Consider the following 26,546-nt stretch of genomic DNA (forward strand, 5'->3'; position numbering starts at 1 on the left):
CCCATCCTCCCGAACCCCCCCCAAACCAGGCCCGAATTCCGCACAAACCCCGCGGGGCTGGGAAGGGTCAAGGGCTGTGGGCGGGGCCGGGGTTGCGGTGAAGCGCGAGCGCGCGGGGGCCGACTCGGTGGCTCTCCGGCCGCGTAGCTGCCCCGCCAGCGGCGCGTGAACAACTCTCGGGAACATCGATTTGTCACCTCCCTTTAGGGACCCGGACCGGGAAATTTCCATTTTCTGTGCTGGGAGTAAGAAATGAAAGCGATCGAGCTCTTGCTCTAATTTCTTCCATCGGTCCTTCTACCAAAGGCGTGGCGGGAGGGGCTCGGAAGACCGGCTCTGCGCGGCGCGCCGGGCCTGGGGTTCCCCTGGGCTTTCGCGGGGTGGCTCGGGGCGCGCCCCTCTCGGGAGGGGTTTCGCGGTCCAGGAATGGCGACAGCTGAGTGGCCGCTTTCCCACCAAGGGCACCTTCCCGGAGCTCACGGACCCCCTCACCCACGATCGCCGCGGGACCAGGCCGGCTGTGACCCTGGGGGCGCGGGGGGAGCCCCGAGACACTTTGCATGGGCGCTTACTGCAAAAGTAGCAGGAAATCCTTTCTCCAGAGCGAGGGACAATGAACAAGAACTAAGGGGAATTCAAGTGGAAAAATCCGTGAATACAAGAACGACCCCCAGCTGGAGCTGGGAGGTTTGCGTTAAGCTCTATGTGGTTCTCTCCCTTCCCGGGAAAAAGGCCTTATTATTATTTTTCTCCAACAAGAGCTTGGAGAAACTTTCCCTCTAGGTGTGTTCTTTAACAAACTCATTCCGGCTGGACATTAGACTGTATTAGTTATTTTCTCCTGCAACATTCACCGAACTGGCCGAAGAATGCACTTTTTTTCCCCCCTTCCCCAAGACCGTTTAGGAGAGTACAACTATTTCTTTGAAGTTAAAAATGATTTTCCTTTCAAAAATTGTACATTTGTTAGGTTTTCAATTAAATTCTTTTTAAAAAGATTTTTGTTTTGTTTTGTTTTTAAAGAACACTTGGTATCCTTTAATAGACAGATGCTTGGGCATCCACTCTCACAGCTATACATACGGATGAATTATGAAGTCATTTCAAGCAATTTGCAGTTATGTTGAAAAGCATTTCTGGGCAAAAGCCCCAAACTAACTTTTCATTCTTTTTCAGGGTGACTTTATAAATTTCTCTCCATACACCCCTCTGCGGCTCAAAGGTTAGTCCACACAGTCCTCAGAAAACTGTGAGCACCTCCACTACCTGCCCTTGATTGCTATTGTCCTCTCCCTGCAAGCCAGTGGAGGCTGGAGTGGGGGTGGAAGGTTTAGAAATCTCCTGGGTGTCTAAGGGAAGGAGCAGAGAATACCCAAATCTGGAGAGAAGCTACAAGAGGCTGACCAGCAAAGAGGACCAGTGGGCAGGTTAAATAGGTCAGGTCAGCAGGGAGACCCTGCTGACCCCAAGTACTTTCCCCTGTAACACGTGCTTTCCCCTTTATTTCCGAATTCTATCAGCTAGATATTTCCTTTAAAAAAAATGTATATATATGGCTAAGGGGGTGGGTTCATCAGTTATTCATACTTTAGGACAAGATGGGCCAATTACTCTGAGATAAGCTGCAGCAAAGAAATAGACATTCGATATAAAGGAAAAGAAGGGTGGGTAAGTTCCAAGTAGAGAGCAATTTGAGCTGTGCAGAGCCAGCTTGGGGAGGGTACCGTTGGGGATTTGAGGGTAGCCTGACTAGACACCTGAGGGCTTGAGAAAGGATAGTATGGGCATGAGGGTGGAGAAGAAAGGGAAGGACAAGCATTCCAAGACAAACTGCCTTTCAACAATACTGAGCTCGTACAGTGGGTCTCTAATCCAGGAAAGGAGAAGAAATTTCCATTCATGTTTATCTTGTAGCACAGGGTCTCTTACCCCTAGGACCCAGAATTGAGCCCAAACAATATTATATAATAACTGTGGATTAAATAGGTTTTTGTGGGCTAGTCTAGGTCAGGCACCAGAATAAATTTGGAGGGCCAAGAAGTTGTTTCACTTCCAAAGCTTCAGAACTTATGTTTACACAAATTCAGGGGTACCTTCACTTATTCTGCATTAACTCACTTCATTTAAGAACTACTTACCAGGGCTTCCCTGGTGGCGCAATGGTTTAGAGTCCGCCTGCCAATGCAGGGGACACGGGTTCGTGCCCCGGTCCGGGAAGATCCTACATGCCGAGGAGCGGCTGGGCCCATGAGCCATGGCCACTGGGCCTGCGCATCCGGAGCCTGTGCTCCGCAACGCGAGAGGCTACAACAGTGAGAGGCCCGCAACGGGAGAGGCCACAACAGTGAGGGGCCCGCGTACCGCAAACAAAACAAAACAAAACAAAACAAAACAAAAAAAACTACTTATGAATGAGTGCCGGCATATTTTTGAAAAAAATACAAAAATTAAAATTCAAAGATAAATTACAATTTAAAATTGTAGCCAGAAAATACTTTGGGGGAAGAAAAACTGTTAATATGTCAATTGCTAGTTAACATTACTAGCATTTCTAGTATTACTCATTATTAACACTAATTGCTAATGTTAACTAATAATACACAATCTATGAGTATGTAGTCAACATCAGCTTTGCTATGGAAATATGCTCTCATATTTAACCAGTTCTTTTAACAAGTGTGAGTGCCTACTAGGTGGAAAGCAGTGTTAATATCTTTTACTCATTTGATTGTAAACAAACACAATAAAAACACAGAGCCAAATTGCTGAGATGGTTATAATACTGCAAACATATTTTACTGGATTTAATTTATACAAGTCTAATAAATACATAAGTGGTTAGGACCAAGTGGACTTTTATTGCCTGCAAGCTGTTACACTTAGTAGTAGGAGAATATGGTATGCTGACGACAGCAGACTTACTACCCCACACTTTGGGATTTTTATACTTGAAGGAAAAAATGTTCAGAATGGAACAAGACACAAGCCCATTGGATAATCTAGCTTATATTTGGGTTTGGCGATCCTTTAAGCCCAGGAAGACCAATTCAGAGTACTAAGAACCAAGGTTAAAGTTTTAACACACATCACAACAATGATAAATTAACTAGGAAACAAACCTTGCACGTAAATGATAAACTGTCAAGTACACACCATTTTAACAAGGGTACGTACAATAGAGCAGGCGCAATGATGAGAAGTGGCTTATTCTCACAATGTCGTATCATGAGAAATACATATTTCACTTCATACAAGCGACATGACTTTGATGTAACTACAGGAAAAAAAGTCGAATCTTCTTTTAAAAAAAAAAAAGGTTCATGTTCCAATCACAGAGCCAAAGGTCATCATTTTAGATCAAGCTACACAAAAAAGGCTGATCTTCTTCAAAAAAATACTTGGCGTTTTCTCTTTTAACTCTGCTTCAGGTTAACTTTTTAAAATGTAGAGTGAAATATAAGCATTTATATTCGGTCCAAACTATCAATGTAATTACAAGTACAAAATAAACAATGTCAAGGCCCTCCTTCCTTCTGCAGAGCTGCATTTTATTAGCCTTCTTCTTCTTCGTCACTGTCTTTCATCGTGATGCCCTGAAGTCCACCTCCTTCCGAAACAGAAGCTGTAGCCTCCTCTACTGTTAAACGTCTGTGCAGGGTGTCATAGGTCTTACTGTTCAGGGTGCCTTCCAACACACCCTGCAATCGGAAGTCCCTATAGGTTTTCTGGAGGAAGGAGAGAGAATTTGCTTAGATCCCTTATGGATTATATGTCTGGATGGATGTATATGTGTATGTCTGAATGTATATATACTCAGTTGGCATTTCAGAAATGATCTTGGACAATTCACTAATGGATTCGGATTGTAGCTGCCCAGGCCAGTCATCCTGTTGGTGTAGGTTCTGGGGAGCAAATGAAATGAGAGACTTTTGATAGTGCTATTCAAACTAGAATCACTCTGAGTAGATCAAAATGTTGTGACTGTCAGATGACAAATGAGCTTTTCCCCCCCCAAATATTACTAATTGCGCAGAATTTACTATTTGAATAACCTGTAACAAAGGTAAAATTATATGTACTTATGTACATTTTCAATATGAAGGAATTCTTAGTTTTTCAATTGAGGAGCCTTTATTTTAGTATTGAAAAATACGTTACATTTTATAAAATGCATTAGGTTTTTGGGGAAGGTGTGTGGAGGGAAGAGGATTAATCCTATTATCACTAAAAGAAGTTTGCATTTTCAGCATTTGTGAATTATAAAGTTTATTTATATGCACACTGGTTAAACTTTGTGTACACCTAAACGTCTGTATGAATTTTGCCCTTCTGAAATTGGCTTGGAATGTGAAGTGTTAAATTCTGGCATTAAACTTCCACTGATGGGCTAATAAAGCATATTTACTTTTTTTGGTGTGAAACAGTAAATTATTATTTGGTGTATTATCTGTCAAAAATAGTGCAAATATCATGTTACTGTTTATACAGTGATTCTTAAAAACAAGAATAACAACGAAACTCTCATTTCTGTGGCTCTTAAGATATGTAACCTATAAAACGTTCCTTATTTTACTTTTCTCCTAAGTGAGACTTTCTTCACACATGAGTTTTTGATGACAAACAAGGCTGGTATTTTATTATTGATTTTTTTTTTAAATTGATTTTTAAAGTTGTAGAAAAAGTCTAGAGTTAGTTCAATGGGGAAACAAAGCACAAACGAAGATAGCTCATTCTGTAGGGGCACTTCTAAGGCCATTAAAATGCTAAATATCTTTAAAGATTTTTTTTTTTAACTGTCCTATGTTAGATTTAGAATACTAAACAGCCAGATGTCAATTGACTGGACCAAAGTATCAATACATATCAATGTGCCACTTTTTTGTTCTAAATGATTGCTAACAGTCACTTTTTTGGGGGTTTGCACTTAACAGATGAAAAAAGTCAAATAAAAAAAGGAATGTTGTACTTCCTGGCCCCAAATTACAACTCCAATAGCTGAAAATTAACATTAAGGGATGCCTGATTTCACTCAACACAATTAGAAGGAAAATATAATATTCAAACAGCTCAGCTGAAGGTGCTTATTCACTTGAGGTAGGAAGTGCTGATGGATGGCATCTTAATCCCCTGGATATACACACCTGGTCTACAAACAGACTTCTGGGAAGGAACAGAACCATTACAAGGTAGTGGTGTCACTGGTGTTTTCACATTTTATCTTCCTGTCTTATATCATCTGCCTTATGCCCCACGGTACCATTCAAGTGTCAGAAGTGATAGTCACTTGTTATAAATAAAATGCATAAATAAAGTCCACCTCATGTCCAAAAAATAAACTGAATGGTGAGGAACACTGTACTGTATCTGAGGTCAGTATCTCAACAGCAAGAAAAATTTAGTGTTTTTTTTTCTTAAATGACCCAAACTATTTAAATTTGATTATTTATTTATTTATCTATTTATAGATAATGTGTTGGGTCTTGGTGCTACGTGTGGGCTTTCTCTAGTTATGGTGAACGGGGGCTACTCTTTGTTGCAGTGCACGGGCTTCTCGTTGCGGTGGCTTCTCTCGTTGTGGAGCACGCGCTCTAGGCACGCAGGCTTCTGTAGTTGTGGCACGTAGGCTCGGTAGTTGTGGCGCACGGGCTTAGTGGCTCCGCGGCACGTGGGATCTTCCCGGACCAGGGCTCGAACCTGTGTCCCCTGCACTGGCAGGCGGATTCTTAACCACTGTGTCACCAGGGTAGTCCTTTTAATTTGATTTTAATATTTTGTATTAAGACACATAAATCCCACCATCCTCATATTCTCTTTCTAAACCATTAAAGCTTATTATTACTAAGGTGATACTTTCACACCAAAACATATGGTAATTTGCATCAGAACCCATGAAGTAACTCTGTAAGGTAAATTTTGTCTGGAAAAATCTGGTAACTAGTATGCATGGTATTACTACCACAGAGATTTCTGTTCAAGCCTCTAACACTCTGATAGTTAGATTAAAAATATATCAAGCACAAAAAACATTCATCTACAGCTAATACATCTGAAATAAAGTATTAGTGTTCCACTGAGAATTATATGCCAAGTTTGTGAGTCCCACTCTCTTATTTTATTGGAATGACTTTCCTTAGACTTAGCTTAATTATCAGTAAGTTGGCCAGGACAGAGTTGTATTGTGGATTTGCAGCCCTAAAGGCTTTCTAATTTGTATAAAATTAAGACTCTGCTTCCTCACTTTACTAGTAAGCAATAAGCAGTTAGGGGCACTGCAGGGCAGGTACCCTTGCAATCTCTCTCTTTCTCTTTTTTTAGAATTCATAACATGTTATTGACACTTAGAGATCCTCTGTGGCTGCCAAGAAGGTCTGCTTGGCTCTTACTTAAGACAAGTGCCTGCCGCAGGGTGCTGCTCACTTGTCGTCTTTTCTCCTAGTAAAAGAGGCAGCTCGTTTATGTTAACCGCTTTTAAATGTCAAATGGCCTCTAGGGAGAACAGAAATCCATCAGCCATTTTGATTATTTGAGGATTCTATTTTTCCCTTCCCCAAATAAACCATTCTGATGTTTAAACTTTGTTAATTTCTTAGTCCTAAATCTTCTGTGAATATCTTACTGCAATTTGTCTCTTCTTAGTGAGCAACGTCAATGAACCAATTGGCGTCTAAGTGTCTTTGTGGGGCAAAGTTGGCTATCGTATACATCTTGATGGCATCTGGGTCTCCGTGGGCACAGAAGAATGACAATGCTTCTAAGGACTAGGCTGCCAGAGTCCAGTAGCTCTCGGCTCAGCTCCTGAGTAGAATGCACTACCCTGCTGTAACATGCAGGTCCAGTCTAAGTGATGTGGATGGAAGGAAAGCCTACTCAGGGCCTGCACAATTCTATACATGTGCTGTTTAATAGCCACTTAAATTCACTGGAAAATGAACATTATAAACATAGCCATATAGGCTCTGAAGAGTGATGAATCTATGTATGAAATTGGTTAAAGTCTGTTTATATTCAAAGTAGAAAAAAAACCAATTAGGACACTGAATTAATTCATCCTAATTTTCATTGTGAGAATAATCACTTTTAGTTATTAAATAAAGCCCTATGAGTTGATTAAATGTATCAGCCCAAGAAAATAACGGCTGAGTTTGGGGACCTGCTTGCGAAAAACAAAACATGGAAAGTCAAACATATACATGAAATTTAATTTCATATTTATCACTCTTGACTGTTGGTAGCCATAATGAAGACTATATTAAAATAAGATAAACTGACTGGCTTAGAATACAATGGAAATGTCACCCTATAATTAACAAAATTATTAATCATTTTTTCTGCTAAAATATTCACTGGTGCTTGAACTGTTATGACTGTGAATATGAGAAGAACTGTTATGACTGTGAATATGAGAATAACTTTGAAATAAACAGATGATGGGCTAATAAAAAAATGGAGATTATTATTATAAAAACAAAGAAAGAGCTTACCAATCTATCAACTAATACCAATCAGCCGAGTATGTAATTTCTGACATCCTGAACACAGTAGACATTAGCTTGAAAATATGGCTGATCCTAAGGGGAACAAGCTAATCCCAATATTAGTCACAGTATAGACTGCAATCTTAACATGTACACATATTTAGAAGGTAAACACAGATTATTCTGATTCTCTTTTATGAAAAACAAACTTCAGTTGAAAGCTCTCCAAGTGACATTTGTAGAAACAAGGAAGAAACCATGGAGGAACTAAAGCAAACCTGAACGTTATCAAAATGTGTTTTCAGTTTCTTTGTAAAATAAATAACACCTGGTAAAAAGTGTTCTCGATCAAAGGTAGTCTGTCAATTGAAATGTAATGTTGTAGTGTATTAAAATTAGTGGGTGACCAATTTCACTTGTTATTTATGGCTAATCATGATTGCTATTACTGTGACATGATAGGTCTGGTTCTGTGTTCCAGTAGATTGGCTGATTTCTGACTTTAGAATAGAACTTTCCTCTTGGTGGCTCTTTCTATAACCTATGTGTCTGTGGCACAAAAGAATTCATATTCTAAAAAAAAAAAAAAAAAAAAAAAAAAAAATTCATATTCTAATGAGACTGCAGGAACCAAGAGAATGGTGGAAAATATTTTAATGTGGATAAAACTTTTAATGATGTGATACAGTGGTTCTTCTCAAACTTTATCTCTATCAGAATCCTCTGGAGGGCTTGTTCATGTACAGAAGGCCAGGTCCCACTCTCAGACACTCTGACTTAGTGAGTCTGGTGTGGAGCCGAAGAATTTGCATGTCTAACAAGTCCCCAGGTGATGCTGATAATGTTATATCAGGAATGACACTGTGAGAACCACTGTGTGTGTGTGTGTGTGTACATATACACACATACACACAAATATACACATATACATATATATGTACGTGCAAATATAGATATACACATATATAGGCACACACACATATATATAAATACATCAATGGCATATGTATACCATTTGATAAATGGTACTAGAATGGAAGTAAAAGTCACTTATTTAAAGGAACAGCTGATTCACAAGAGCTTAGAGTTATGTTTTTTGCCATAATGTAGAATTTGTCTCAATTTTAAGAACAAGTTATACCTGTGGTAAATTTTGTATTTCCACTGGAATTTATAAGGTGTGAAAAATCATGCTGAATAATATATTACTTTAAAGCCCCTACTCACTCAATATAACATGCACGTGATTACATTTCCTCTTGAAAAGCAGAAGTCAAAATGGCCTCATTGAACTGATATAACATCTGTTAGTGGTTATGGATGGTCCCCGACACTCATACTGATCATCTCTTACATATAAGAAGGGGCATGCTTCCAAAAGAATTCAGGCAGTGACAATGTTTTACTTTCATATCAGGATATAACAAAATAAAGGAGACTCTCCTTATCCTAGGGGCAAATATAATTCAAAAGCCCTCCGAATAATATATTAATAAATATGAAGGAAATATATTAGGAGAAAACTTTTCTATACCTAAGACAATTAATACAAAATTATTGTGGACCTACTAGATTCAGGTACATGTGCTAGGGGCTTTATGTATATATTATCTTCAAATATGATTACTATTTGATATCATATTACAAATATGATTACTATTACTATGATTATTAACACAAAAACAATAAATTTATGTTTATTTAGTAATCTAACTGAAAATGGAATAAACAGCAGCACATCATTGCTGAAAGTGATGTTTTTAAAGTACTTACATCCACTCAGGTATATTAAATACGATTTTCTTATATGTCAATATCTTGCCATTATTCTTTATAGCTTGCTGGGCAATACACATCTAAACACATTTTGTTTACCTTCACAATCTTGATTAGTGTCTTCAGTTGGTAAATATGAAGCTGCAGGTCTAATCTATCAGCCAACCACACACAAATGACTTTCATGGAACTGCTGTACCATTGCTGGAAAGAAGGATGGGGGCGGGGGGGAAGAAAACAGAAAAGAAAACAACCTCTGCAGTATTCATTTAACAGATTCGGTAATGAGGGGGTAATGAAACACTCTGAAATGACCACAGATCAGCACTTGAAGTCAATAATGCTATAATTTCCTGTTAACAGAATTGTATGTTTTGCTAGAAAATCTGCTAAGTTGACCTAGGCTGTTCTTTACATGAATTAACATTACAGTCTTTTAGCTGTAACATATTCATGGGAAACAGTGTTTTTGCACTTGCAGCCTAGCGGCCTGCTTTGTAATTTGTAGGTAACAATGGGTACTAAATACATGTTATGGGACTGAATGGACTGCCAAGCAGCAGGAAAAAAACAGGTAAATTATTTTCAAAGGGAAATTTCCCATTAGCCTGCATGTTATGTAAAAATCAGAGTAGATACCATCATGCATGTAGGCACTACCTAGAAATAGCATTTTAAAGGAGGGATGGCGAAAAACATCCACAGCTTACTAACCTCTAATCCCCAGTCACAACTTTATCTACTATTGGTTGTTAAGTATTTGCCAAGATGGTCTAAAACCACCTAAAATAAAGATTTCAGATCTTAGGAAGGAACATTATCAGGATGGAATTCTTGTGTCTTATAAGAATCACAAAAACAGATGTCAGTTGACCAAATTATAAAAGAAAACAATCTGTTTCATTTTGCAAGTGTTTTTGGAGGGTTCATATTTTCTCTCTGTTTATTATAACTCTCTTGGTGGGAAAATGGAAATTCTTCTCTAATGTACTTTCCTGCTCCTGTATAATGCCTGTGAGTATAGTAAAAGAAGAAATTTTGTTCCTATTTTCAAAAAAGGGCAATCTGCCATTAGTGATGGCATTTTAAGGGATTCAGTACTTACATGTCAGAGCCAGGTTTAGGTAATACTGTAAGAAAATAATGCTAGTCATTCAGATAACTGTGAGAAATATCAATGTCCACGCAGCATTTAGGAAATGACAAAAGAGTTTTTGAAAGAGAGGGTATTTTGTGCCTTGCTTGTGTACACACAGTGACACTACAGATCACATAGGTACGTGCATATGTTCTTAGGTATTCAAACACAGAAAAAAATCTTAAAGGATATTTTTCTTCCACAATAAAGCAGTAAATACAAATTTCTAAAAGAAATCTCAAGTGATACAAGTAAGTCTGAACTTCACCTGGACTTGTATTTACTAACATTGTTCTAATAAAATTTAGTATAAGGAATGGTAGTTTAAGCATAATATAAAAATGAATTAGTTTAACATTTCATCAGACTTATTTCTATTAGTTTGTTGGCATACTGGACACACATGCATAAAATGAGATAAGCTAATGAAAATGAATAACTGATTTACTGAATACTGTGATATTAAATGGATGAATGAACATTCAAGTTTTTAAAATGTGAGATGGGCTATGGTTGTTTAAAAAAAATATTATTCATGTACCCAGTTTTTCTTTTTCCTAATGATTACTTTCCTAATTTTCAGGACATGTAAAAGTATCAGAAATAAGTTTTATAAAATGAGATACTCCTAAATTCTTAAAAAATAAACTGCTAAAAAATTCAGTACTTCTGCTGACATATTAAATCTTAATAGATTAGTATCTGGTATTTAAATTCTATACTTCCTTATTTCAAGTTATAGCCTCAACTACTTGAGTTCTATTTTAATGCAGGTAAACACTCATAGGTATTGGTGATATTGAACATGAGTATACTGAATTAAAACCCTCACCCCCAGCCCACCCTCCAAGTAACTTGAAAACTAAAATGTAGTCATAATGGTTATGACTCTTAAATTATAGTGCTTCTTCAAGGAATAATTTTTTTTTTTAGTTGGGGGGACAAAATACGATACATTGTACAAAATTTATAACATACAAGTTAATTGGGCTGTTAGACTGTAAAGTTACTATATATATGGTAAGTTGCATGAATCTGAAGTAAATGAAAATGCTTTCTTAAAATTACTCCATATGCATCTTATGTTCTTAAAAAATCCTTAGGTAATTTAAAATTAATGTAACTTCATTTTTCCATTACATATGAGTGGTACTTATGATTAAGCGATAACTGAAAGGACATCTAACATAACACAGAAATTTATTTTTAATATAACTTCTTTAACACAATGCCAAAATTATAATTTTAAAGAAGAATAATTTGGGAATAAAATGATCTAAAGTTAACTATAAAAACAGAGAAAAAGAACTAATGTTAATAAAGTGCTTAAGCTACTTCATCATCATCTTACTTTAAAGGCAAACAAATTATTCTACAAGGAACATTCTATAAGAAAAATTATTCCATCTGCTAATCATGCATATTTCTTGGTTCCAAAGTCAAAGCATTTTGAAGAATTTCAGCTAAATCAAGCAAATGATGAAGAAAAATCAATAGCTTAGCTTAGAGTTTACGTTGCTATGAAGAATAAGCTAACAAACAAACAAAAAACCTTATTAGGACTGCTTCTTTCTTATATATGGTGAAACACACACACACACACACACACACACACCCACACACACACCCCCACACACACACACCCCAAACAGACAAAACCACCAAACAGAAATCTCTAGCATTTTCCTATTTCTGGTGTTGGAATGGTTATGTCCTTCTTCTGGGTGGACCATAGATTCCATTTTTTTCATCTTGAGAAAAATGTCAAAGGTAAGTTAGCATCATTCCCCCCACCCTACCAAACCAAACCAAACCACCCTCCAAAGCAAAGAAAACAAAATTTGAAAGGGGTGAATGTGCACTGAAGTGTGACTGTTAGAAAATGTGCTTTCATTTTGGAAAAGTTAATTTTATAAAGCAACTTGTTTGACTATTCACTTTTCCTTTCAGGGGATGACAACGAAGGGGCACTGGAGCTTGCACTCAAGTCGTGGGTATGGCATTACTGCTTTATTCCCTGCTTGGTCTACTTAAGAATAAAGCAGTTAGTGTATATTCTACACTTTTTTTCTCCATCAATCCATGCCAGCAGCCTACCACTTTAACAAAATATATGTGTTTTTTTTTTTTTTTTCTTTTTTGTGGTTCATTCAACTCCTGTAAGGGCATGCCTTACTCACTTCATTTTCTTGAGATATCTCTTTTAAAGCAAAAAGAAAAGAAAAGGAAAGGCTAGGGTTGACTCTGTGAGACCCCTGTATTTATTCACACTTATTGTGCATGACTGTAGACTGGTAAATCATATTAGCAGCCCGTCTCCCCATCAAGCTGCTACTTGCTTTCCAGCCCTGGGAAGGTTCAACAAATCAACAGGAGCACGGAAAACAGAACATCAGTCTAATCTAGTGTTTAAGGTGAAGTTTTCAAACCCAATCTAAGAAGATCTTTAGAGCAAGCAACAAGCTGAAGGGCTCAGAAGGTGGTATTGACAATGAAAGAGTGTTGAAATATTGAGAAGCGCAGCACTTGTGCATTTTTAATAACAAGAGGGTCAACAAGGACACAGCTCCCTCAGTGCCGGGAGTTGCCACTGACTATGGAAATTGCCACACCAGGGCTATAAACGCTTGCAGTTCATCAGCTTTTTTAAACAGTTCATCAGCTTTCTTAAACACCCTGAACCCCCTCAGCGGACCTTTAGTCTTGAATTAACAAACGAAAGCAATGAAAGAGGGTGCATTCTGAATGGCTGGCATTGATCCCCAACTGTGTCAGCACTGCTACAGGCCCTGAAAAACTCTCTCCATTGTCAATAGAAATTGACAAACCTCCTCTCCTAAATAGTGCAGCTGAGCCGGGCGGGATCCACGCAGCTGTAAAGGGCTCTGCTCTTGGGGCCGGGGAGCACTAACAATGGAACAAGCATGAGCTCTTTGTCAGTCCCAGACTCGGCAATTTTCTAACAAGGATTAAAGTTGTTTCTCGGCAGTGCTGGTGAAAAGAGATTTAGCAACATACCGTGCTTTCTTCATGCAAGTTAAAGAGAAGTAGTTAAGGAATTTCATTATGCTGTCGACTAGTGGAAATACAAAACAAATATATTAAATATGCACGGCTCCCTTTGCTGCCTAATTTATAACATTTTGAGGAGGATTCAATTAAATATAACACTTACTGCCTGGAAACAGGCGCTTCGCCTTTATTTTGGAAGTTTTATTTTTTAAAAAGTCCAGCTGCTTGCCACCTGGAATGAGGTCTCAATACATACTAATGCACAATGTCTTCAGACCTTCTGGGGCTAATATTCCTAAATCTGACTCACAGGACCACATAGGGTTCATATATTGCGGCTGCTTCAAGCAAATGATTTCTGTCAGAATGTGGCTTCTGAGGATGATGGCAGGGTAAAAATAGTTGCTTTGCTGGGGAACAAATCTGTGATATATTTTCTGCTTAAGTGTTTAGCTTTTTATTGATTATGAACTTGGTACAACTAGCTGATGTATTTTCATTCTTCTCCAGCTAGGCTCGTCTCAATAGGTGAACAACAACAACAAAAAAACAAACCCAACACTTTTTAGTGCCCCCAGATATGAAATGGCTACATTTCCACAGTATGTGTGCATTTCTTCATTTATTTCAAGAGAAGCTGATAGTTTTACCAGCGTCAAGTCACCGTGTTGAAATGACATACCATCTAGAAAATCTCATCTTAGGAAATATGTGCCTTTTAAATGTTAAGTTTAATTGGATAAAAGAATAATGGTTTTGAAAAGCTTGATATATATAAAGCATCCTTTAGGATCACTTCGTGGCTTCAGAGGGCAACAAATTATTTAGAAATGTTAATGCCCTACAGTTTCACCAGTACATTAAAAAGTAAATAGAAATGTTTCTTTATACATGGAGTGTTCCTTTTGTCAATTGTACATCTGTTTAATATAACTAAATTCGTGGTCACTTCCCATTTCTAGGCACTAAAATGCAGATCTATATTAACGGTACATTTGATATAATAATACCAACATTTCCACCCTCTTTTCAAGCTAACCCACTCAAAATGATTATATTTGGTTCCACAAAACAGACCCTCAAAACACAAGCATTTAGGGCTTCCCTGGTGGCGCAGTGGTTGAGAGTCCGCCTGCAGATGCAGGAGACATCTCCTGCATCTCCGAACCTCCGGGGGGTTCGTGCCCCGGTCCGGGAAGATCCCACATGCTGTGGAGCGGCTGGGCCCGTGAGCCATGGCCGCTGAGCCTGCGCGTCCGGAGCCTGTGCTCCGCAACGGGAGAGGCCACAACGGTGAGAGGCCCGCGTACCACAAAAAAAAAAAAAACCACAAGCATTTTGAAAGTTTTAAGTGTGAATTTTGTGTTGGCTTGGAATAGGATTAAAGGCTATATTTAAGGAAAACTGAAACCAGTCTATTAGGTTAAGAATACAGGAAGTGTTCAACCCAACCTACATCTATCAACCAGCTAGCCCCGGAGGCGCTCAGGAGGAGGGAAACAGAGACTCGCATCTGGACATGGAGGCTGAGGGCTGGCCGTGAACGCACCAGAGAAGAACATCGACACAGAAGCTGCAGGGGCCGCAGTGCCGGCCCCTGTGATGCGACTATTTGCTTGATTGAGTCTGTCGCTTGCTTTCTCTATGCCTCAGTTTTCTCATCTGTGATATGACGGACAGATTATATGAACTAGCTTTAAAATAAGATTTTTATGCTCTCCAGAAATACTATGAGATTAGATTTGACTGTGAAAGGAAGGGGCATGATTAGAAGCAATATAGCTTGTGATTCTCCTCAAAGAAGGGAAAAGCCAAATTGTTTTTTTTTTAATGCTACTTAAATATAGCTTTGTTCATCCAAATATGCAAGTCTAGGATTCCAGAAGTTTCATTTGGCCTTTTAATGAAGTACAGACATATTATAAAAATGAAACAATAAAGTACAATGAGGAATAAATGAAATCTATTAAGAACTGTGAAGTATTCTTATGATGATTTTATAATAACAAATAACGTTATATACAATATATTATATAATAATAATACTCTGATTATAAAGGTATCTGATGTTTTTAAAAAATCTTCCATGGGAAGTTCAAGTGCATCAGTTTTCATTTGATTCTTAAAACAACCTTGGTGAAGTGGTTATTATTCCTATTTTGCAGGGAAACTGAGCTCACGTAGGTAGAAAACTGAGTTTAGATTAAGCAATTTACTTATGTAAGTTTATGTAAGTGGCAAGGTTAAGATTCATCTTATATCTGTGCTCCAGAGTCCGTGCTCATGACTACTAGGTTATTCCATTTCCTTCTATGAAACAGTCTGTTCCATCAGTGAAGTCTCTGATTTTTTAAGAGTAGTTTGATGCTTGCAGCAAACAACTAAGAAAACAACTCTACCATTCCTGGTGGTCCCTGATAGTTATCATAACCCAGGACTGTGAAGTAATACAGGAGATGCTTGTTGTTTCAAAGAAGTCCATCACATTTTCTTGCAAGTTACTGTAATCTGCATTTCCAAAGGTATTTGTACACCTGATAATGTAATTACATAATGTAATAAATTTTTGGAAGAGCCACACTCTGTTAGGGTAACCAACCAAATGGTCCTTGTGCTATGCATTTCCCACGTGTTTACTTCTTAAGTTGTTTTACAGTGCCATATACCCTAATGCTTAGGAATCCTGGGAAGAATTTTTTTTTCACTGCAACAAAACAAAGCAATGCGGAAAGAAGATCCTTAGTACATTCATGAGGGGACTCGATCTATATGTGCAGTTTTCTTCATCTTTTTTAAAAATACAGAACAGAGAAGAACTTGATTCATGCCTTTTTCCTTCCATATTCAATAAACTCACATTCAGGGAGATTTCCATTTCTTATCTCTATGAGGAAGTCTGCAAAGGAGAGCTCATGAGCACTATGATGTCTGTTAAGAAAGGGAAAATGTAAAAAGTACTAACATGGGAGGGTTGGCATATAGTAGGTACCTAATAAATGCTTGTTGAATGCTGAAAAACCTTTCCTGCTCTTGAAGTTCAGTACTTTTTTTTTCCCATTCCTTTTTTTAAAAAAAATACATGAATATAATAACCAAGACGCTTCCAAGATGCATTCAATCCTCTTCACTTATAAAATAGGATAAGTTACATAACAGGGTAAGTTCCACAAATTGGGGGTTGCAAAAGCTCTTTTCCACTCACTACTATTTCATTAACCCCAAATTTCCTTTCTTCCAAAATATCCTGAAAGTAATATTATTAAACTAGCCTACCTATTCTCACGCTAGACAAAGAGCATTAAAATCAATACTATTCTTCACATTCATTATCATCAAGTAGGCAAGTGCCTTTGTAAATTTATTCTGTGGTTCTTTCCCTGGTGCTAAAAAGATTAGTGATTACAAAGTGAAAATTTCAGATCATCAGTTGTTCCCCCTCTCGCCTACTTATTGACAAATGATGGAACGCATACTGGTTTGGCTAATCTTTTGACTAATCAGTGGTTTGGTTGAACTCAGTGGTCAACCCAGTTATTATGGTGTGTGCACCAGTTTGGGGTGCAGACATAGACTATGAATGATTTATTTGGGCATATGACCTGTTCATCTGGTTGAATGACTCATCTTAAGTACTATATATAAAAGTTTGGTCGATATTGCATTTAAATCAATAATGTAGGATCCGGATAAAAATAAATTAGACTATTAAACGGTACAAGTTTGAGATAAAACCTAGGTCTGAGAATTAATGGTTAGCAAGTCTCTCTGCTTCAGTTTCCTTATAAAAAATAGGGAACAATTATTCCAAAGTCCCGTTTCCAGAGTGTGGTAGGGACTGGGATAAATAGCTGCCTTCCGGTCTCCGACTCATGGCGCACTCCCACAGGACCTGAATGACCTGCTGATCTGCTAGATGTTGGGTTTCTCTGTATCTATGGTTTTTGGACATGCCAATCCCTCTGTCTGGACTTTTATTCCCATGTACGTTTCATTGGCCAGATTCACGTTGACCTTTAAGACTCAGTTCAACTATCATTTCTGCTACGAAGCCAACACTATCTCTTACCAGGTAGACTTAGATGCTCCTGTATTTCCTGCTCCTAGAACCCTGTACAGGTGTCTATAAAAATACTGCACAATGTGCCCTATGTCTGCCTCACCAGGCTGTGAGTATCCATAAGGCAGAAACCAAGTCTTTTTATTGATATCTTGAGCCCTTGGCGGAATGTCTGGCACATGACATGCATTACATAATTGTTGAAGGACTGAATGCTTTTAAATATTTGGAAACATAAACTGTTACGTATATAATAGTGGCAGGGCAGCTTTTCAACAGAAAAAAGATAAAAGAATATCAGAGCCAGAGGAACTGTTGACTTGAATTAACATGTTTCATTAATAGCAAAATAATTTAATGCATGCTAAAGTTGTAGATATCATCAAAAAGAAAACAACTGCATCTGGCTAAAGACATTTAACATAGAACTGAAAATGTGACAGTCTAATTTCGTTTTAAGTGATGAATTAAGTAAAGGAGAAAGTACTGTAAACTAACAAACCCCCATGTCTATGTACATATATGAGTGTCCGCATATATACTCTTATACACAAAGATATGATAACATTATGTGCTCAGCGGTTGATGTGCTCAGCTCCTGGATTGGCCCTCAAGAGTCTGTCACGCATGCAGTGAGCTGCCCCCCCAGCATATGCTCAGGGGTATTGGTAGCTATTCCTGGGGGGTACCTGAGGCTGTGGGGCATATCTGGTGTATGGCTGGCAGCACTGCCTGTGCATTTACACCAAGAAGTGACATGTCCTGGGTGCTTTCAGTGCTTGTTGGTTTTGTGAGAGGTGTTAAAAAAAAAAGTGAGAAACATCATTGGTGTGGCACTATTGACTTGAGTCTGAGGGGACATGAGAGCTCTCCTGGGAGCTGGTATAAGCCTGGCTTTTGAGCAAAGAATCCATGAAGGGTAGAGAGGGAGAGTGTGCCCTTGTTGTAACGTCACGGCATTGGATATTGCAGGCACTAGAGCTACGTACAACCCTTGCATTGGCCCTAAGTTCTGGCAAGTTTCCAACCATCCACTTGCAACGGAGAGAAAAAAATAAACGTCAGATTTAGATAATCACTATCATCTATTTTGAAAGGGTACTAAATTTTAATTCTCCATAGTACATCCATTTGGAAAAAATCTATGAAGGTCTATTCAATAGACGAAAATATGAAACATTTTAATGTAGAAATTAACAACTTTTTCAGAAGACCCACTTGGCCGTAAGAATGTAAGCTCCCTTAGGGCAGGAACTTGGTATATCTTATCTAACATTGCCTTCTCAGCCTCTAGCAGTGTGTGGCCTCTAGAAAATAAATACTGGTTGTATGAATAAATAATAAGAGGGGTTTTGATTTCCTATTTTAATTAGAATCCTACCGAGTCATTGTGACAGAGATACCCAACTATGTGGGAGGAAACAAATGCCTAACGTTTTTTTTTTTCTTTTTTTGGCCGCACAGCATGTGGGATCTTAGTTTCCCAACCAGGGATTGAACCAGTGCCCCCTGCAGTGGAAGTGCAGAGTCTTAACCACTGGACCATCAGGGAAGTCCCAATGCCTAACCTTTTATCCCAACATTCACCACCATCCCTTGCACTTCCTACTTGAAGGATGAATTGGATTTGTTTTCTAGATCTTTGGATCTAGATCTTTGGATTTGTTTTTCTAGATCTTATCCAAAACGTCACACGAATGACCATCCTACATCTATAAACATATACATTTTTAACTGTATAACATAGGCAGTAAGAGGAAAGTCAACAAGAAATATGGGGAGTATATGGGACCAAATTTATAAGGATCAGTAGAGCAAAAGTATGGGAAAGTTATCCATGAGAATGCATAACTAGGAATATGCCTTGAAAAAAATATTGTTCAGCCACATTCAAATACTGCGTCCTATTCCTGACTCTAAACCCTAAGCATGACCGAGAACATTTTGAGAAGTTTCAAAGGACAGCCACAAAGATGATTAAAGGGCTAGAAAAGGGGCCTATGAAGAGAAGTTTAGCAAATAGGGATTATTTATCCTGGAGTAGACAAGTATGACAGGTGCCTTAATAATAGTCTTTATATATAGGAAGGATTATTCCCTAGAGATGCTGGCTACCTGCTTTTTGTTCTCCACTGAGAGGAAAAAGGGAAATGGGTTTAAAAAACAGCATGAAGAATTTTGGTGATGTAGGGGTTAGAACTTGCTTTATTTCAAACAAAACACCTTGCCCATATTAAGAGAGCAAAATTTAGATGGTCTCTTAATTAGGACTGGGCTGCGATCAAGAAATTGAGAGCTCTCTGAAGTTTAGGTATTTATAAGTACCTGTGAAAATTGTTCTTTTATAGAGTTTCCTTTCAATGCATTCAATAAACACGTTTTTGCCACAATGATGCTGATTCACTACAATAGCCGTTTCCTTACACGGATTTTTTTTTTTTTTTGTAGTTGGACGTAGTCAATAGTGGCAATCTGGCTGCCACTGCTGTGCCCACTTGTGAATGGCACTGACCATGTAGATGGGGCTGCATGGAAAGCTTGCAGAGGGAGTGTCTGACGGAGGAGGAGTTCAAAAGGCTACCACAGAAAACGGCTTTAAAGCCATGTGTCATTTGCTTATGAAGTTAGGTTTGAAGAGAAGAGCCGTAGCTATCATTTCTATGAAAACATCACACTGGTCAACTGAAAGAGATGCTGGTCTCAGGGGAGTCCTGGGTATTTTCTTTTTTTGTTTTTTCTGCGGTACGTGGGTCTCTCACTGTTGTGGCCTCTCCTGTTGCGGAGCACAGGCTCCGGATGCGCAGGCTCAGCGGCCATGGCTCACGGGCCCAGCCGGTCCGGTCCACTCCGCTCCGTGCTTCCCAGACCGGGGCACGAACCCACGTCTCCTGCATCGGCAGGCGGACTCTCAACCACTGCGCCACCAGGGAAGCCCTGGGTATTTTCATTAATAAGTCAGTGGTTGCCAGATGCAGTGCAAGCATGCAAACCACCGAGGAAAAGCCAGGCTCTGTGTGGAGAAGTCAGAGTTTTCAGACCATATTACATGTGAAGGCAGCATGAAATCAATACTAAATAACTTTTGAAATGCTCAACATGTTGCCTGTAATTATTTCAACTATCTTTGATAAGATCAGGAGGGAGAATATTCTAATTTCTTCCATGACTATTAAGTCACTGTTACCGGCTTGGGTGAATGAAAGCAAATGCGTACTTATGCGTTCGGTGTGAAGAAAAATTTCTCGATCGAAATGCAAGTTTTGACATTTTCCATTCACCAGAGAGAGTTTTACCATTGCTAAGGGATTTTAAGGTGATCAACCACCATTTTTTTTTTTTCTATTCAAACAAAAACCTCAGATCAGTTCACATGTGAGGTTTTTTTTTGTTTTTTGTTTTTTTTTAAATTCTGAGCACAATTAAAGGTGAGTTAAGGCTCTGGTGGAAATCTAAAGAGCATCAGCAAATCTGAGCACTGCTCAGCTTTTGAATTGCTTTTCTACTTCTCAGTTCTTTTAAATGGTTTTCTATGGCAGGAACATTTTTCTTAATTAGTCACAGCTAATTAGTGTTCGGGCATAGACAAGTAATCAGAAATGTCAGAGCTGCAAGGCTACATCTCCCTAATCCTTTGATAATAATTTAGCCTCCTGGGAGGGCCCCAAGCTGCGGTAAGTAGTGACTGACAATAAGGCAAAATTAGGTGGGCAGCAGACCATTAGGGTAGAAAAATAAAAAGCACTACCCGGTCCCGCTGAGCACCATCAGGCAACTAACTGCGCTGCCAGATGAGGTGCCTGTTTAAGCCTGTGTTGTTAATTAGCTGATTCTACCAGACCTGCCACATATGTCCAGGTGCCTCATGCAAAGATGTGTATTTCTGGGCAAGTGCCAAATGACAATTGTGTCCCGTGATCACATTTCAAGAATCTAAGGAAGAAGTCCACATATTTCTGGAAGATTCTTTTGAATTATTAAAGAAATAAGATCAACACGCTACAATACATTTTCTTGTTGAGTTTCTTTTAGGCAATTAGGCACGCTTATCTCAAGTTTCTCAGGTCTTAATGCACCAACAGCTTAGGTTCAAATGAGGGCCTTTGGCCGCAGAGCCGCGTCTGGACTTGCCAAAGCTATTCTGGCACACACCGTACATCAAAAGTAGATCCTTTCACAAATCCTTACACTTACAAATGATAACATGAAAATAAGGATTATTAACTAAAATGAACGAGACGGCTGTAATTTGAGAGCAGAGGTTTTGAAGAGAAACAAACTTTGAGGGGAAAAAAGAAAACAGCTAAGGGGCAAGCTCTGTATGGCATTTACTGAGGCAGACATGACCATATACAGAACAAGTCTGACTACAACTGTCTTAAAAGACGTCCAACAACTTCAGTGGGAGTCTGAATACTGTGGGTAAAACAAAGCAGGAATATATATAATGAAAATAAAAACCACCACCTGGAAAACAATGTGTTAAAGCAGCGAAATCAGACATTGTTTAAATGTAGGAGATGTGAGATGCCGGTCCTATAACACAAGTAAGAAACAGACAGTTAAACTTCTTATCTACCTTTAGAGCACAGTGTGGCCCAGGGTACACGACCTAACAGTGGGTAGAAATAAATGATCTCAAAGACTCTCAAGGACATCGCTGAGCTTCTATCATCCATCTTTTCTAGTGATGGAAAACGAAAAGAATGCAATGACATGAGAGTGATGGTAACATTTGAGTGCTGATAGGGAAATCATGATTGGGCATGATGTGCCAAAGTTAATGCTTTACATTTGACTTCTTTTTACATAGGGACAAAACCAAAAAGAAAATACGCTGTAACGGGAAGCTATACTGATTTAGGCAGGTATATAACCACTTGCTCGTCATTTGAAAGTGAAAGATCATTGAAAAGAGGAAAAGCGCTATTTTTAAATCGACATTCACATATAAGAGAATATATCTATAATATCATGGAATGATAAGAAATGCAGGAAGGCAAAGAAGTCTTCTTAACGGGTCTTAACGGGTTCCAGCCTGCATTTCTAATAATGAGGTTGATTACATACACAAAGAAATTCATCCAAGGAATATGACTGAAAAAGTAGATGGTCAGTTCTAAATATATCCTACTATCTAGCAGCCATTCTTACCCATGTCCTGTTGCTTTCATGTATTCTTGGGAAACCAACATGATAAATTTAATTTTTAAATAAGTTAAGAATAGTAGTGTCAGTCTTACTGAGGATGAATAAATTCTCAAATCAAATATTTGGGCATTGGTGTGAAACAGTTAACTCAAAAATTCTGAGCATTTCCCCCCTTTTTCTTATTTGGGAGTCCAGAGACAAACGAGCATAGAAGTGCAAAATTAGTTTTATTTTGAAAAGCATATTCACTTGCAATAGTTTCATTTCTTTTTCTTACCATATCTTAAAATGACTACTGAACTCACTGACATAGTTTAGGTCGATTTTACTTAAAATGTTTAATTTAGAGTTTCTTTACTGAAACGAATTCTTTTCAAGGAAAGTCCTAAGAAATTAATCCTTCATAAAACACTATTCGGATGAATATCACTGATTAATTATCATTTAAAGAATTACTTTTAATTTTAGAAGACATCACAACACGATTTAAAAAAAAATCTCATTGAGATGAAACTCCTCAACAATTAGATATTTAATCAGTTTATAACACAAGAGAATGTTTAATCTGCATGATTTACCAATTAAATATTGCACCCTGATGTGTCTTCAGCAACACTAGAGCTAAATCGAAATTGTTTCAAAGGGACACAAGATGGGAAATGCCCTATAGATGCACAAAGGTTTAGAGAGGTAGGAAGGTTGAGTGTCTCTCCTGGACAGCAGGATGCACTTCAGTCGACCCCTACGGGCCTCAGCACGGTAATATTCTTGGACATTAGGAAGTGACCACAGAGGATGCTCTCGTGGCGATTACCGTGGTGTCAGTTTTGATTTCTGAAACATCACCACTTTCCGACCCAGAGATCCAAAGCTCTCAGGGAAGTTGCCCAGCCTCTCTCCTGACCCATGGGCACTTGGGGCTCTCACTGTGTTTGCTGAAACTTGAGAGCGTGGGAAGAAACATCATAGTAGGCATTAAAAATGGAACTTAAGAATTAGAAAATCATTGCCATGCCTTTATATTGGGATCAGACAAGTTGTAGATGGTTTTGATTTGATAAAATTTTTAAACGGCTACTGACAATGATGTTTTATACACTGAGGTAAGGGAGATTGCCTGCAAAGCAGAACACCTTCTTTTGGTGAATCCATATTCTCTTCTGCTACAGAACTTCCTCTAGATTTCTCTTACCCAGATAAGACACATTTTTTTAAATTGAAAAAGTAGATTTAACATGTATATTTTTTTCCTTTGGCTAAATTCAAAACATAATAAGTGAGTATAATTTTTTCTTTTTTTAAATTTAAGTATAGTTGCTATACAGTATTATATAAGTTACAGATATACAATATAGGGATTCACAACATTTAAAGGTTGTACTCCATTTATAGTTATAAAATATTGGCTATATTCCCCATGTTGTACAATATAAGCTACAAGAATATACTGCGTGACGCAGGGACCATTATATTAACATATAGATTTTAAACACAGCTTGTGTACCACCAATGACCACTTGACAGGCAAAGAGAGCCTCTGTTTAAGATATTCTGGTCACTCAGAAAGACTTAACATGAATACAGAATATGAGTTCCAACCATTTTTCTAAATGTAGGGTTCAGAACCATGGTGGTAGCTGTACAGAATGTCAAATGACAGTCTTTACATAGAATCTATTTTCTACTTATCTACTGTAATTGCTACTGCTTATTGCTTTCACCTGGCCATCACAAAAAAACTTAAGAATTGATTGCTACTCCGGGGTGCAAGACTCAGCATGCAACCAACCCAGTAACTTTTGGCGCCACTGCTAAAATTAGAACTAATTTAATTGGTTGGTTTAAAATCTGGAAGGGATTTCAGAAACCATCTGGAGTTCTAGACTAGCTTCTTCAGTTTATATGTACTACCTATACTGAGTCTCAAACAGGTGACATAACTTCTTGAAGCTCACTCATCCAATTAATGGCAGAACTGTGGCTGGATCTGAGGTTTCTGGATTCCTGGCCTAGCCCTCTTCCTACAAACACTGTTTTACCACTTCAAATTTTGTAAGTCTGAAGTATGGTAGACATAACATGGACTTTGAAACTAGAGAGACACAATTTCAAAGTCCGATTTAGCACTTAACAAGTCCTTTATTGTCTCTGGGTGGGAGATTCCTTAACCTGAAAATAAGGCTAAAATGGGGGTGATGGCATCTACCCAGAAGGTTAGAAATGATATAGGTCAAGTATCTAGCATATTTCCTGGCACACGGAGGTGCCCTGCGAATAGTAGTGGTGACAGGGAAGGCTATTATAATTATTTTGACACTTTGAAAAGATTAGGGATGTACCTTAATCAAACTTAGTACCTTCCGTTAAACAGGGGATCTGCCATCATTTACTTACACTTTTTGGAAATTATTTCTGTTTTAAGCAGAAAGTGTTTATAAGTTTAACCACTTGTGGAGTAAAGCAGAACGTCTTGATATTTATCCTAATATTAACTGTTTTGATCTTCAAATGATACTTTTAATATTTCAAGATTTGATGTAAACGTCTAAGATTATCCTATCTATGGTCTTTCAGATAATACAGATTTTAGTGATCCCCCTCTTTAACACATTGAAGAAATAAGAAAACTTCCATTAGGGGCTAGAACAATAATAATAGCAGTGCAGGATGCTTAGGAAGCAGTCATGGTGTACGGCTGGGTGGGGGGCTGCACATGGACAACAGTAGAAGGTACCACTCTCCTCTGCAGGTGCCTCCCCAACACGATGGATGCAAATCCAGGGCAATGGTCATTTTTTTACCTTAGTCCCTGGTACAGTTATTTAATCAGAACCTAAGGTATTTAGCCACAAGTATCAGGAACTAGTAAGATGCTTAATGGATCAAAAAGTTTCTGAGGCCAGGAACACCACAAGTAATTAATTACTACTCTCAGGGCCAGTTTCACAGAATTTTCAGCAGTCTTTTTCATGCGTGAGGCATCATGCGGAGAAAAATTCTTTAGTAAAACACATGCATTCTTTTTTAAAGTGTTGGTGTTGGTGGCAGGATGGGTGTTTTGTAGAATAATTGTTTTATATGGAAATACTGCTATGTGTTCTAGAACGAAGCGAACTTCATCTGGATAAAAAGCACATCTTTTGTAAGAAGTTAAGCTCTCCTATTTCATGACCAGAAACTGCAGGCCCTGTACTCTCATCTGGGTGGGTTAAAACCACTAAGTATTGACTCACTGCAGTGAGTGTGCGCGCGTCTGCGCGCAGGCGTGTGAGTGTGTGTGTGCGCATTTTCTTCTGCATCTGAAGGTGGGAGGCTCCATTTCCTTACTCAGGAAGCGAACTGGAATAGCAAAAGTTTGTCATGATGCCTGAATAAAACTGTTCATTCTTTTATCTGTACTAGGCTAAGGTTGCTAACAGGATTTATAGGGTCATTACTTTCAACTGTTTCTTGACACCTAACAATATTATTTTAAGCTCCAGCCAAGTAATTATATAACGTCTCTCAGTAATGATCTGTTGCTTAAGATACACATTCTACTTTACCTTTCAACACATACTTGATAACCTCTCATTTACTAACTGTAATTGAGGCAAATTCAGTCTTGGCTAATTAGGGGCTCTCGGTACCCCTTCATATGTTATTCTTGGTGACATATCAATAGAATTACAGATTACTTTTTATTTTTAATTACAGTAATAAAAATGTGCAACTTAAAAATATTAGAATGTTTAAGGACATTATAACTATTTTACAAATAACAAGTCCAATGTTCTACTGGGGATACACAGAATGACAAAACCTTCACAACCAAAACAGAATGGTGGCTTGTCAAGGGTTCCCCTTAGAAGCAAACTCACAGCCATGTCTGATGCTTAGGCGTTGAAAGGAAAGTATATACCTATCACCAGGACAATCAAACTAGCCCATCATTTTAATG

At 38.3% G+C, this 26,546-nt stretch overlaps 1 protein-coding gene across 4 annotated transcripts in view; it reads right to left on the reverse strand.

Annotated features, from left to right (window-relative positions):
- Positions 1-3,307: 3,307 nt before the first annotated feature.
- The window catches only part of CADPS2 (calcium dependent secretion activator 2), a 484,769-nt gene continuing 461,530 nt past the window's right edge, over positions 3,308-26,546 (reverse strand). For all 4 annotated transcript variants that reach the window (XM_082846689.1, XM_082846688.1, XM_082846687.1 and 1 more), the window contains 2 exons: positions 9,351-9,455; positions 3,308-3,725 (listed from right to left, as the gene is read on the reverse strand). In XM_082846689.1, the coding sequence (XP_082702815.1) occupies positions 3,552-3,725; positions 9,351-9,455 (279 nt within the window). In that variant the 3' untranslated portion in view covers positions 3,308-3,551. The remainder of the gene's footprint in view (positions 3,726-9,350; positions 9,456-26,546) is intronic.

Source organism: Leucopleurus acutus (assembly GCF_964270905.1).
Source record: "Leucopleurus acutus genome assembly, chromosome: 9".
Lineage (NCBI taxonomy): Eukaryota > Metazoa > Chordata > Mammalia > Artiodactyla > Delphinidae > Leucopleurus > Leucopleurus acutus.